Raw genomic sequence first — 13800 nt, 5'->3', positions numbered from 1 at the left:
TCATTATGCTCTCGAGTGTGTAAAATTATAATTTAAGTGTTATCATACTATAATTAATAATGTATCTTCATAGGAAAAAAAATCTTATATCTATTTATTTGCCATTACATGTGACACTCAATATTATTGTTTAATAATGTCAATTATTATTTGCCTTATTTATTTAATTTTTCAAAAATGAATTAGTTTGTTTATATATAAGGATGTTGACCAATAATATCAATCAACGACACATATACAGACACATATACAATGATACAAATAAGTGGGACACAAGATTTTCACTATCTTCAAAGCCATCTATTTGTTCCTCCGTCTTCATTGATATACATAACATGTTACCATTTCATGATTTTGAATTTTGATAAATGGATATGTGTGCACTATGATTTAACTGAAAAATTCAATGTTTTCATCATATCTCATTTTAGGATCTTATACCCACAAAAATTGTCTAATGAATGTGAATAAGTACATACTTCCTCCAGTGGTAACATTTGCTTTGCTACCATTTCTACGAACCACGAATGACTAACTATATTTAGTAATTTTATAAAAGTTAACTCTTTAAAAATATAATGTAAAACGAAACATAAGAGATCTCACATAACTATGTCATTTTCTTAATTACGAGAGAAATAATATTGCTAATAAATATAGATGAACTTTGACCATTAATATCTAATACGGAAAGAGCGAGGGGGTAACTATCAAGAAACTAAGCTAAGGCAACAATAATTTGATGAACAAAAAGATTATACATAGTAAAAAGTGAGGGAGCTATGATGAACAAAGTTATAATGCTAGTATAAAGCTTTGGTGAACAAAAAGAAAGGGGGGCATCTCAATCCTTGTAAGTATCTTTTTTTATAAGACTACTTTAGAGGGAGACGACCCATGAAAGAGTAAAGAACAAAACCTAGAAGAAAAAAGGTGGTACACTAGCTAAAAAAGCAAGAGGTTTTATGGGTATGTTTTCTGAGTTGTTTCCTTGAATAGAGAGAAAGTTTAAAAGAAACTAGCTAGCCATATAGTTTTAACAAGTATAATTACACCATCTTGGGATCTAAAAAGGATCCATTTAAAACCCCAAATATTATTATGGACTCCACCAATTTTCAGCACCACGAGCAACGACAACAACAACAACAACAACAACAACAACAACATCTTCAAGACCACTTTGTTGGATGCTCTCCTTTAAACATCCCTTCTTCAAGCTATGGAGTTTCTACGTCTCTTCAGTGGAACTCTACCATCTTGCCAACGTAAGTCTCTTTTTACAAAATAAAAAAATTGTAACCTAGCTATATTATAGCTAGATATCATGATGTTTTTTTCATTCTAATCTTGATTTTTCCATATCTATATATAAATATACGCTTTTGTTAATATGTAATATGTTGTTCTTCAATATCTCGAATTTTCATTTAGGTACTATTATTGATTTTCTGAATTTTTGAATTTAATTTTTTTTATTATCTCCGATAATTAAATTGCATGTTTCGGATCAAAGGAAGAGGCAAATTTAAAAAACACTGAAATTCTTGAGTATTCTTTCAAGAGTAAATAATCAATTTGGATTTTGCTACATATTTTTTAAAATTGTATACTAGTATTTGTTTTGGATTTATTTTCATGATTTAATTCACAAATACATCTTGTAAATTTTATCTCTTAATCTTCTATTAAACCATAAAATTTAGTACAATATCTTTTTTCCTTCTCAAGATTTTTCAAACATTAAAAATTAGCTCTACCAATGCAAATAAAAGTTGTCTAATTGAAAGAACGCAATATTATTTTCACTAATAACCAAAGAAAATCATATATAAAAGAAAATATAGCATAACACATACAAAATCTTTGGATTACTACTACTAATGTCATATGAATAAGGTTGAATGTTTCATGCAATAACTAACATTTTCATCTTAAGCTCAATGACTAAACTTTACTATACAAATACAAATAATACTTGAAGCAAATCTTAGCGATATATATGACCTCCAAGCTACTTTATTTACCTTTGAGCAAACTTTTTCCTTACCTTTTCATTTCCTTTGAGAAGTAAAGTATTATTGGGTTATTACAAAATTGTCTAATAAGTGTGTTTAAAATGAAACTGCAGGACTACTTCATCAGACAACAGTAACGCATTCGACAATAAGCAATACGAAAGCGAGTTTTTAAGCTGTACAACAAGCACACTCCCTAAAATCGAAGACGACATGCTGAGTTCATTCCCTAGTTTTGGTGGTCTAATTCATAATCCTTCAACTACAAATACTTTGGAAAACATTAATCCTTGGTTTAATGGATTGATCTCTACTTCGCCGACGATACCCTTTAGTACTAGGCCGGGATTAATGCAGCTTCCTGGCCTAGAGGTTAACAGTTGGGGACATAATAATCATGGTTTTCATGGCACAAGTATCCTTAATCAGCTTGGACTAGTGTCTTCGCCGAATAATTCAACAGCATCTACTGTATCAAGTAGTAGTCCTCGCTTGGGACTAAACTTGCAAGCTATGGATTTCCTAGGAAATAATTCGAGTTTCAGTGCTCAAACTCGCACTATGACATATGATGCTGTTGATGGAGAAGAAGGTATTAGCCCCAATGGAATCATCATGTCTAACAAGGTAAGTGTATATCAGTATTTCACACCTATGCTTGTTATGGATGCACATAATTAAGTTAATTATTATTAGCTGGTAAATGGTGTCATTATTGGTAATTGCTGTGATCTTATCAAATAGATTATTCATTAGGTTAATGTGGACACTACTGGCTGAAGAATATACATATGAATCTGCATGAAGGGGAACTTTTAATTTATGTTCACTCATCTTATACTTCCCTTCATCTCAAATTACTTGTTTGGTTTGTTGTATCACGGTTTTTAAATAGATTTCTAACTATTAATATTTATAATTGTGTATTTATGGAAATTATAGAAAGTTAGTATTTTGAAAATTGTATTGTAATGAGTAAAACAAGATTGCACGAAGTATATTTTTTAGATGTATATTAATTTATGAATAATAGGGTCAGATTTTATGAAGATTGTTTAAAAAAGTAATAAAGTAACATGTCTATCAAGCTATATATCATCATAGTTATGGTGAGACTAATTTCATACATTTTTTTGTGAATTATATAGAAGCTAGGGTTGCTTATAAGTTATAACAATTGAAAGTGCAATGTTAAAGCTTCTTCTTTCAGCAATTTCAGGCTTGCTAATAAAACTCATTTGTTTTAGTGTACTGAGTACTGCTTATAATTGGTTTTTAAACAATACAATAATTGTCCGCATCAGATTAAATCTACCTAGTAGCTTTGATTGTTTCTACAAAAGATTTACTCAACTAATTCTTTTGAGTGTATGTGTCTTGTGTATAACATACACAATAACATAGACCTCGACAAAAGTGATGAATATGACTATACAAATAATGACATGAATATCATGTAATTTTATCATTTATTTCATGACGTTCGATTTTTTTTTTTTTTTACAAAAGAAGTGGTGGTTATTATGAGTTGTTAACCATAAATTATGGCATAGAATTTGTGAAATATGTTGAGACTGTTACACTTGTTTTTTCATAGTCATTATTATACGCCTTTGACTATTTAAATCTTTAATTACATTTTAGTAAAAATAACAAAAAGTTGATTATTAGAATTCACATTGAAAGAATCTAATAAAATCTAAAGTACTAACATTATAATATTTATATTATGGGAAAAGCTATATGCAGCCCTAAGGGCTGTATATAAGAAGCTAAAAATGAAAATAAGTTGCATTAATTGATCATTTATTACATCGGCTGATACAAAATTTTTCCATAAATTAACAATTTATTTCCATTTTAAATAGTGTATTTATGTCTTATGTGCAACCCTAAGGGCTGCATATAACATAACCCTTATATTATTAACGCTAATCAGCAGTTACCAAACCAAAAATTACAAGAAAAAGTGTAACTATAAAAAAAACAAATAGACTACTTTTTACATTTCGAAAAGAGCTGGTACCATCCCACTAAGACCAATGCCCAAGTAAAAACTCAAAACCCCCGCTCGGCGCTCCCCTCTTGTACTCCTTCCTTTGATGAGTTTGTTTACATAGTAAGATATATTGTCCTCAATTCTTCTTCATTCCAACAATTCAATATATATATATATATAAAAGGCTGATTATTGTCTCTACAAATATTGCATGCATGCATGCATGCACGGTTATGAGATTGAAACCCATGATTTTCCTTTCCAGCTTTTTACAGTGCATGCTAAAAAAATAAGAAAGATGATTAACAAAGTCCCTCTTTTTTAACTTTTTTTTAACCTTTTGAAGACCTCAACCTTGATGAATGGATCATTAACGGGAACAAAAAGAGCAGCTGGGAGTTGTAGTAGTGATCAGTCAAAGGCATCATCAACATCCAACAATTCTGTAGCTTCTAATAAGAAATCTCCACTCAAGGTTTCTTGCCCTCCGTTTAAGGTAAATATATACCACTTTCTTTCTTTCTTTTTGGATATCAGCGACTTTAGAGCACGTTTCGTTCGTGATTTTTGGACTTCAAGAAACGGAATCAATTAACGATTTCTTTTTTTTTTATTTGGTTCAACCCCTCATCAATCTATTTTCATTACGTGGTGCTAATGGACTCACCCAATTTGTTACCCTTCCCTCCCCCTCAAGTAATAAAATACATTATTTAGTGGTAATAATTATCATTCTATGGCTTGAACCAAACACCTAATAAAGCTAATCATTTTTGTCGTTATCATTTCTCTCCTCTATTTATTTTCATGTCCTTTTCATTTCATATCTTGAATCAAACGATCGCTTAGTAAAGTTCATATATTTTTACTAGTACATGATTACTCCATTGATGCAATAGACACTACTTCCTTCACCTTGCAATTTACAGTCACATATATATACTATTTCGGGTCTTTCATAATAAAAAAAAGTTATGACTTTCTTTTTGGAAATTCATAATTGAACTTTTCAAAATGACGTTGCTTTGATAAAGTGATGGAAAGAGCGAGTACGTGTGAAGATGATACAACTGTTAAATTGTGTATCGTACAAAATTATTATTACTTGTATGTTTGTATTGATTCAAAATTATTACTCCAAACTTATATATATGGACCTGGTCCATAATAAATTAGTGTGGACTTAATTCTATTATAGATGATTTATGAAAAAAGAGTCACTATGTCAATTGGTATAAATTGTAAAAGCTGACTATGTGAGAAAAAAAATATTATGATGTTTTAAAATGAAATTTTCATTATTAGATAAAATAATATAAGAAGGGGTAACTATATCTAAAATGAAATGTCATTATGTTAGATAATAGACTAGTGTAATTTAAAATTTTAAAATGTTACTATATGAAGAAAAAAAAAAGGATCACTATGTTATATGAGTGACTTTTTGTCCACAATAATATTAGTGTAGACGAGTACACGCAAGACTACCTAGCTCACACTTATGTGATATTTTTACTTCTGTAGATATGGAGTGATATAGAAATTATATTAATTATTATAGAAATAATTTAGAAACCAATCATCTTGTAGATATTAATTATTATAAAAAAAATATTCATGATAATTAGACATATAAAAAATCAAAAGTACTTTGCTAGGGTATCAGTACTTGATGAAGTGCAGGTAGTTACAATAAAAAAAAGGTACTACATTATTCCTCTTGTAAATAGTAAATTCTTTTTTTCTCTAAGATAGATTAAAGTTAGATATATACTTTAATATCTTTGTCTTTTCTTCTAATAATTGTTGATAATTTCATTTATTGTTATAAATTTTAGGTTAGGAAGGAAAAACTGGGAGAAAGGATAGCATCACTACACCAATTGGTTTCACCTTTCGGCAAGGTACAAGTTCCCACTTATGCTTTTCCCTCCAAAAAAAAAAAAATGAGCCACGACAAACTCATAGCAATTTGTTAATTGTTTCAAATTAATGCAATAATCATGTTATGATTACTCTAATGACTTGCCCATACTATAGTACGTAACGAATTTTCTTAATTATATTTTACACCCTTGCTTTTTAGACGGACACAGCTTCTGTGTTGACAGAGGCAATTGGATATATCCAATTTCTTCAAGATCAGATCCATGTGAGTTTCTTTACATTTTTTTCCATCATTAAATTATAGATTTTACAGTATTACCGTTAAATTTTATGTCAAAAAAAGAAGTTTATGTTATTCTAACTTGTTTCCTTGTTCTGTGCAGACACTTTGTATGCCTCATGCTAAGCCTTCCCGTAGCAAGCCTTGTAGACCCTTCCAAATGGTAACTAGTTACATAATTTTTTTTGATATCGAGAAATTACATAATTTTGAACCCATAAATGATATATAATATAGGTTTGATAAGTTATGACTTATTATTATGAGGTGAATTAAGATACATGATATGGTGACCTAAGTAAAAGTTCTGCATTGACAAGCATAAAAGTCAAAATAAATTAGGTGGACGGGTGGAAAATCCACCTGGATAATGGGCGGGTATAAGTGGGTAATGGTATCCACTTGGGTGGTGGAGCGGGTGTGGGTATAACCTTATACCCACGTGGGCGGAGGTGGCTATGGAAACTTGTACCAGCCATGGTTGGCGGACAGGTGGCGGGTATGGAAAATTTAGGTGGAGGTGGGTGTGGATTTAGGGGTATCCGCATCCGCCCCGCCCATTTGCCATGCCTAGAGAACATAGTATATGGCTTGTGTTATTCTTATTGTCTTTGTTGGTGAAAATTTTACAATAGTTTTCTTAAGAAAAAGGCTATCGTAATACCTTAATGTGAGCCACGCATTTGTATATGTCAGTAGTATGTTATTTATGGATAAATACTATAGATAAAGTCAATCATGGTAAATTTCTATTGTGTACTTGTATTTAAAGCATTTTTTACTTTTCAAAATTAGTTATAGATAATTTCCTAAATTATACTCTATGAAATTATCAATTTTTATGCTAAATTTATTATGATATACAAAATTAACAATTATAATTTCTAAAATAAAAATTTATAATATAAGAAATTAGTTTGTAATCGATGAAAATGTATGACAATTTACTTCAATAACATTATCATTCTATGCTAAAGATAATGAATTTACGAAAAAAAATATTTCAGCTCTTTTATGGCCATTTTCTTCAACAATATTATCAACCTATGCTAGAAAAATTATTTCGCGAAAAAATAATTAAGAGTCAAAATAAAGTTTTTCCAAAAATTACAATTTTTTTCATGTTTTGATATTATCTTTGAAGTAAACTGTAATATATTTTTTCAAAATTATAAACTAATTTCGTAAATTATAATGTTTCATTTTAGTATTTAAATTTAATATTTTTCATATAATATAGACTAATTTTTTAAATTATAAATTTAATTTCCATGTTTATAATTACTAATTGCATAAATCATACATATCATTTTGAAATACCAAAAATACTAATTTCAGAATTTATAACTAATTTTGAAAAGTAAAATATTGCTTTAGATATGTATGTGCATATTAGGAATATAGAGTATGTGAGTATATTCATAGTAATTAGCCACAAATGTCATCCGCTGACGTGGACAAATTCGTGGCTCACATTAATTTTTTATCGGTTAGCCGTTTTTTTCAAGAAGGCTGCCATAAAAACATCCGTTACCCGATTTTATCTAGAAAATTTGTGAAATTATGAGACTATTACATATTTTTATCCTTGTTTGTGAACAATTGCTTACCACGCACTTTTTATACGCTTGAAAGTAAGGGCTAAGATTACGTAAATTTGGAATCCTTGAATAGCTGTTTTTCATCTATCGGAGAAAACTGGAAACCTATATGGGAACAGGTAAATCCATTTAGAAAATCTTAGTGGTTGAAAGTAGAGTATATGTTAACGTACGGCTAATTTTCATTGCGTTGGATTATCAGATGAGTATAGTAATATAGTGATTCTAAGGTTCATATAATCATACTTTCTTTGTTTCGTTTTAAATATAATAAATAAATAAATATTTTATATCTCACAAATAATATTCTTTATTGTATTTAAAACAAACTGAGGAAGTACTAAAGTTCCCATGATCGATCCAATTATTACGAAAGTCAAAAGAAAATGATTTAGTGACACAAAAAGTGATACATTTCTTGTGTTTATCTAATTTGCAGGGAATAGGAAATGAAGATGACGGAAAGGAAGAAGAAAGAATAGAACTTCGAAGAAGAGGATTGTGCCTTGTGCCTTACTCTTGGACATCATATATTCCGCCAACGCAAATGGATGCATCCAATCATCCTACTTATTTTTAGGGTTATTATATTCTGAAAAGATTTCTTTAGACATTGCTTAAAACATAACACTACCCGGTTTATATTTGCAAAATCTATTATGCATTGGAACACCTAGACCTAGGTAGTCAAAACTGTATTCATGATCTGCTACATGGCACTCAATGAGAAAAAAAAAAGCGCCTAAATAAGCAGAGATAAATGAATTAAAATCTTTTGTCCCATGTTATGTGTAGGTCTGTTTCTTATTGCTTGTTATTATTATTACTAGCTTCGTAAGTACGCGATGCGTTCGACAACATATTAGTATGGATAATAACATTCAAAATTGTAAAAAATATTAATATTAATGCGAAAAATAAATATGTACTTCGTATTTCCAATTTATTTTTATAAAATATTTGATTGATATGAAGATAAGAGAAGTTAGTGAAACAAATATTGATGTTTAGAGATGAGAGAATGTAGAGAGAGAATAGAGAGATTTCATTTCATTTGTGATTGTTTGAATGAATTACAGCAAATGAACTAAGCAAGGTATATATAGACCTTGTCATTACAAGTGATGATGTAATAAGACTCTCTCTCTATTATAACAAACTTCCTAGATTCCTGGAAGTTGTTAGAACACCCTCTAACAGACTCAACTAACTCTTTGACACATCATCATGAAGAGTGTGAGCTGGAGTGAGCTGCTGTAGCTGCTGCTATATCTTCAATACCCCCCCCCCCCCTCAAGCTAGGGGTGGTAGATGAGGACATTCCTAGCTTGGACATCAATTTATCGAGGAGAAGGAAGAGTCTTGGTTAAAAGATCAGCAAGCTGTTCACCTGTAGGAACATAAGTGAGCTCCAATAAGCCTTCAAGGACTTTATCTCTGGTGAAATGAACATCAAGTTCAATATGCTTGGTCCTTTCATGTTGAACTGGATTTTTACCAAGATGAATAGCTGATTGATTATCACAGCTGAGCTTAACAGGAGTAAGATCTGTAACACCAAGCTCAGTGAGCAGCCTGACCAACCAAGTGATTTCAGAGGCTGCAGCAGCCATAGCCCTATATTCAGCCTCTGAAGATGATTTAGAAACAGTTGATTGTTTCTTAGATTTCCATGAGATAGGGCTAGAACCTAAGAGCATCAAGTAGCCAGTGACTGAGCGTCTAGAATTGGGACAAGCTGCCCAATCTGAATCTGACTAACCCTGGAGAGTAAGCTGCTTGGAAGCTTGTAATAAGATACCTTGACCAAGTGTTCCAGCAATGTATCTGAGGAGATGATGAAGGGCAGAAGCATGATGAACTCTAGGAGCTTGAAGAAATTGGCTAAGAGTTTGTACAACAAAAGAGATGTCTGGTCTGGTATGGGTTAGGAAGTTTAGTTTGCCTACCATACATCTGAAATGACTAGGATCATGATAAAAATCTCCTTCATCAACCATAAGCTTCAAGGACAAAGGAAGAGGGGTCTTGGCTGTTTTAGAAACATCCAAACCACAATCTATTAACAACTCCTTGGTGAACTTTCGTTGGCTTAAAATGATGCCATTGGAAAGTCTAGAAACCTCAATTCCCAAGAAGAAACTGAGCTGCCCTAAGTCTTTTATGCTGAAGACTTCATGTAAATGAGTCTTGAGGTGAAGTATAAGAGAGATATTAGGCCCAGTAAGGATGATATCATCCACATACACAGCTGCAATGCACATACCAGAAGCACTGTTGTGGATGAAAAGAGAATAATCATTCTTACTTTGCACAAAGCCTTGTTGATCCAATTATGAGTGTAGCCTAGCAAACCATTGCCTACTAGCCTGTTTCAAGCCATAGAGAGACTTGAGAAGCTTGCACACCTTCTTGTCTGGATTAGGTATCCCTTCTGGCATTTGCATATATACTTCTTAATTGATTCAATGTGCCATGAAGAAAGGCATTGTTCATGTCAAGTTGATGAAGAGGCCAATCAAAGCTAGCTGCCAAAGCTAAAAGACACCTCACTGTAGCCATTTTCACAACAGGTGAGAAAGTTTCTGCATAATCCAAGCCATACTTCTGAGTATATCCTTTTGCCACTAATCTGGCCTTATACCTTTCCAGAGTGCCATCTTTCTTCAATTTCACCTTAAAGACCCACTTGCATCCTATGGCTTTCTTACCCTTAGGAAGAGTTGTAAGTTCCCATGTGTGATTAGAAGATAAAGATTTTAATTCTTTATACATTGCAGCTTGCCATTCCTGATGTTGGGAGGCTTCAAGATAGCTGACAGGTTCAGAAAGGGTAGAAATTTGAGTGATGAGGGCTTTAGAAGAAGAGGGAAGAGCATCAAAGTTAACTAAGTTACACCAATGAGTAGTGCAAACATAGTCAGATAGCCATGAGGGGTGATGATGAGACCTAGTAGATCTCCTAGGTTCAGAAACAGTGTGATGTAAGGGAGAAGAAATATGATGTAGAGGAGAAGAAACAGAAGAAGGGATAGAAACAGAAGGACTATGTGTAGGAGTGATAATGGGAGGAGGAGATGGTGGAGAAGGGGGATCATAGAAAGAAGACAAGGCATCAGGTAACTCAATAGAGAAGGAAGGATCAGAATAAGTATGTGAGGGAAGAAAGATAGGAAAAGAGGGAGTGGTAGGTTGTGTAATATGAAAAGGTAAGTGTTTTTCATGGAAGGTGACATCTCTAGAAACAAATATCTTGTTTGTTTCTAGATTGAGGAGTTTATAAGCCTTTTGGCCTGTAGGATAACCCAGTAGGACACAAGGTGTAGCTCTGGGGTCAAATTTGGTTCTATGAGCCTTGCTTGTAGATGCAAAAACAAGACAACCAAATACTCGTAAATGAGAGAGGCTAGGTTTCAGACCATGAAGTTTTTCATAAGGTGAAAGATGATGAAGGCAGCTTAATGGCATTCTATTAATGAGGTGGGTGGCAGTAAGTAAACATTCTCCCCAATATTCAACTGGAACTCTGGATTGAAAGAAAAGTGCTGGGCAGTCTCCAAGAGATGCCTATGTTTTCTTTCAACCACCCCATTTTGTTGGGGTGAATCTGGACAACTTCTTTGATGCAAAATGCCATTTGAATGAAAAATGGAAAGAATTCTGCCTTCACATAGTTCTTGGCATTGTCAGTTCTTATGCACTTGATAGAAGTATGAAATTGATATGAATGAGCTGCACCAAATACTCCAAGATATCAACAATTCTGTTTTATTACTCATAAGGAAAGTCCAAGTATGTCTAGACAAATCATCAACCACAGTTAGAAAATACACATAGTTATCATGAGTTTTAATCTTGTAGGGACCCCAAGTATCTACATGTAAAAGATCAAAACAAGCAGTACTCAATGTGGTGCTCACAGGAAAAGGTTTCCTAGTGTGTTTAGCTTGGGGACATACTTGACAAATGCTATCAGTACAACAATTATTCACAGGAAATTTAGAGTCTATATGGTGCAACTTATTAAATGGCAAGTGACCAAGCCTCAAATGCCACAATTTTGCCTCTTCACTTGTTGTTGCTAGACTTGTCATGGACTGAACAGGTGCTTCATGCTCAATAGCATACAAACCAGCTTCTAGTTTACCAAGAACCAGAGAATCTTTTTGAGAATGTCCCTGAATCATGCATTTATCATGTGAAAATAGGATATCACAATCCATGTCAGTACACAATCTATGAGTAGATATCAAATTGAAATGTAATCCAGGCACATGCAACACTTTCTCAAGTAATACCCCGTTTTCAAGTTTGACAGACCCAATGTGTTTTACTTCTACTTGTTTACTATCAGCTACTGTAATGGTGTTAGGCTCCTTGTTAAAGGGTTGATAAGAAGTAAATAATTCAAGATTTGAACAGATATGATCTGTTGCTCTACTGTCTATAATCCATCTAGAATTATGACATGTACCTGCTACATTGGCCATGGAAGGAGCTGGTACTGAATCATCTTTGTTCTGTTTCACCAAGGACATGAAGTGATCATATTGTGCTTTAGTGAGATGAGTGGTTGTATCATCTGCTCCATCAGGTTCATTGAAATCTTCATCACCATACACAACTGCAACAATCTTTTTACCCTTTATGTATTTGCTATTGCTGTTGAATGTAGAATGATATCCATTGACTTTCCAGCATCTTTCAATGGAATGACCAGGCATTTTGCAATGATTGCAATAGTAAGAGTTTAATTTCTTTCCATAGCCAAGTGTGGATCCAGAATTAGAATAGGGTCTGCTTCTATTCATGGCAAGAAAATCAGGTTTCTTGTTTTCTGTTGCTGTGAATGCCATAGTAGGACTATGAGTCATATCAGTGATCTCTCTTTGTTTTCATCCTGAATTAAGAGATTATATGCTATGGAAAGAGAAGGAAATGGGGTGATCATAAGTATGTTTGTTCTTACTGCAGCATGCCTTCCATCTAGCTTCATAAGAAACTGAATCAGCCTTTCATCCTGTTGTGTCTTCTGAAATTTCTTGGTCAATTCACATGAGCAACCACTACAAGTACAGCAAGGGAGAGGACTTGCTGTATTAATCTGTTCCCAGATTACTTTGATTTTTGTAAAAAATTCAGCAATAGAAGATGACCCTTGTTCAATCTGTTTGAGTGTTTGTTGAATGGAGTATAATTGAGGTCCTGAAATGATAGAGTACCTATCTTCGAGATCCTTCCAGATTTCACTAGCAGTAGAGTAATACAGTACACTCTTGGCTAATGTATTATCTAAAGACCTCAGAATATATGAAATGATCATATTATTGCATCTTTCCCAGGCTGAATACAAAGAATCAGTGGGAACAGGTTTCTTTAAGCTTCCATCAACAAAAGCAATCTTGTTTTTCATAGACAATGCTAATAGCATGTCTCTTTTCCAATCAGCATAGTTATCTCCATTGAATTTTTCAGAAACAAGAGAAATTGTAAGATTTTCTGAAGGGTGAATGAAGTAAACAGATGAAGGATCATGAACTGGATTTTTAGAAGGAATTGAAAAATTTGAAGTTGTGTTTTCAGTTTCAGGCATTTTGAGAAATTTGAGTTTCAATTTGTTGAATCAGAAGAATTAATTGTTTAGAGGTTTGAAGAAAAACTTTGGAAGAAATTTCAATGGAGATTTGAACTGAAATTTGCGCGGAATTTCATGAAAAATTGAGGCAGAATCTTTCTGCTCTGATACCATGAAACAAATATTGATGTTTAGAGATGAGAGAATGTAGAGAGAGAATAGAGAGATTTCATTTCATTTGTGATTGTTTGAATGAATTACAGCAAATGAACTAAGCAAGGTATATATAGACCTTGTCATTACAAGTGATGATGTAATAAGACTCTCTCTCTATTATAACAAACTTCCTAGATTCCTGGAAGTTGTTAGAACACCCTCTAACAGACTCAACTAACTCTTTGACACATCATCATGAAGAGTGTGAGCTGGAGTGAGCTGCT

The 13800-nt window shown here is 32.7% G+C and overlaps 1 protein-coding gene across 1 annotated transcript; it reads left to right on the top strand.

Annotated features, from left to right (window-relative positions):
* Positions 1–853: 853 nt before the first annotated feature.
* On the top strand, positions 854–8568 carry LOC104895072 (transcription factor bHLH110). Its single transcript, XM_010681482.4, has 7 exons — positions 854–1268; positions 2132–2645; positions 4364–4513; positions 5856–5921; positions 6104–6169; positions 6288–6347; positions 8225–8568. Exons 1-7 carry the CDS (start codon positions 1102–1104, stop codon positions 8363–8365), a joined length of 1164 nt encoding a protein of 387 aa, XP_010679784.1. The 5' UTR covers positions 854–1101; the 3' UTR covers positions 8366–8568.
* Positions 8569–13800: the final 5232 nt, after the last annotated feature.

The sequence above is a fragment of the Beta vulgaris genome, chromosome 6 (genome assembly GCF_026745355.1).
Source record: "Beta vulgaris subsp. vulgaris cultivar EL10 chromosome 6, EL10.2, whole genome shotgun sequence".
Classification (NCBI taxonomy): domain Eukaryota; kingdom Viridiplantae; phylum Streptophyta; class Magnoliopsida; order Caryophyllales; family Amaranthaceae; genus Beta; species Beta vulgaris.
Note: the sequence above shows the minus strand (reverse complement) of the source record. Positions and strands in the feature narration are given on the sequence as shown.

Coding starts and splice junctions, on each gene's coding strand:
- LOC104895072 (XM_010681482.4), top strand. CDS start 1,102: ATGGACTCCACCAATTTTCAGCACCACGAGCAACGACAACAACAACAA. Junction 1,269..2,131: donor AACTCTACCATCTTGCCAAC/GTAAGTCTCTTT, acceptor ATGAAACTGCAG/GACTACTTCATCAGACAACA. Junction 6,348..8,224: donor CTTGTAGACCCTTCCAAATG/GTAACTAGTTAC, acceptor TCTAATTTGCAG/GGAATAGGAAATGAAGATGA.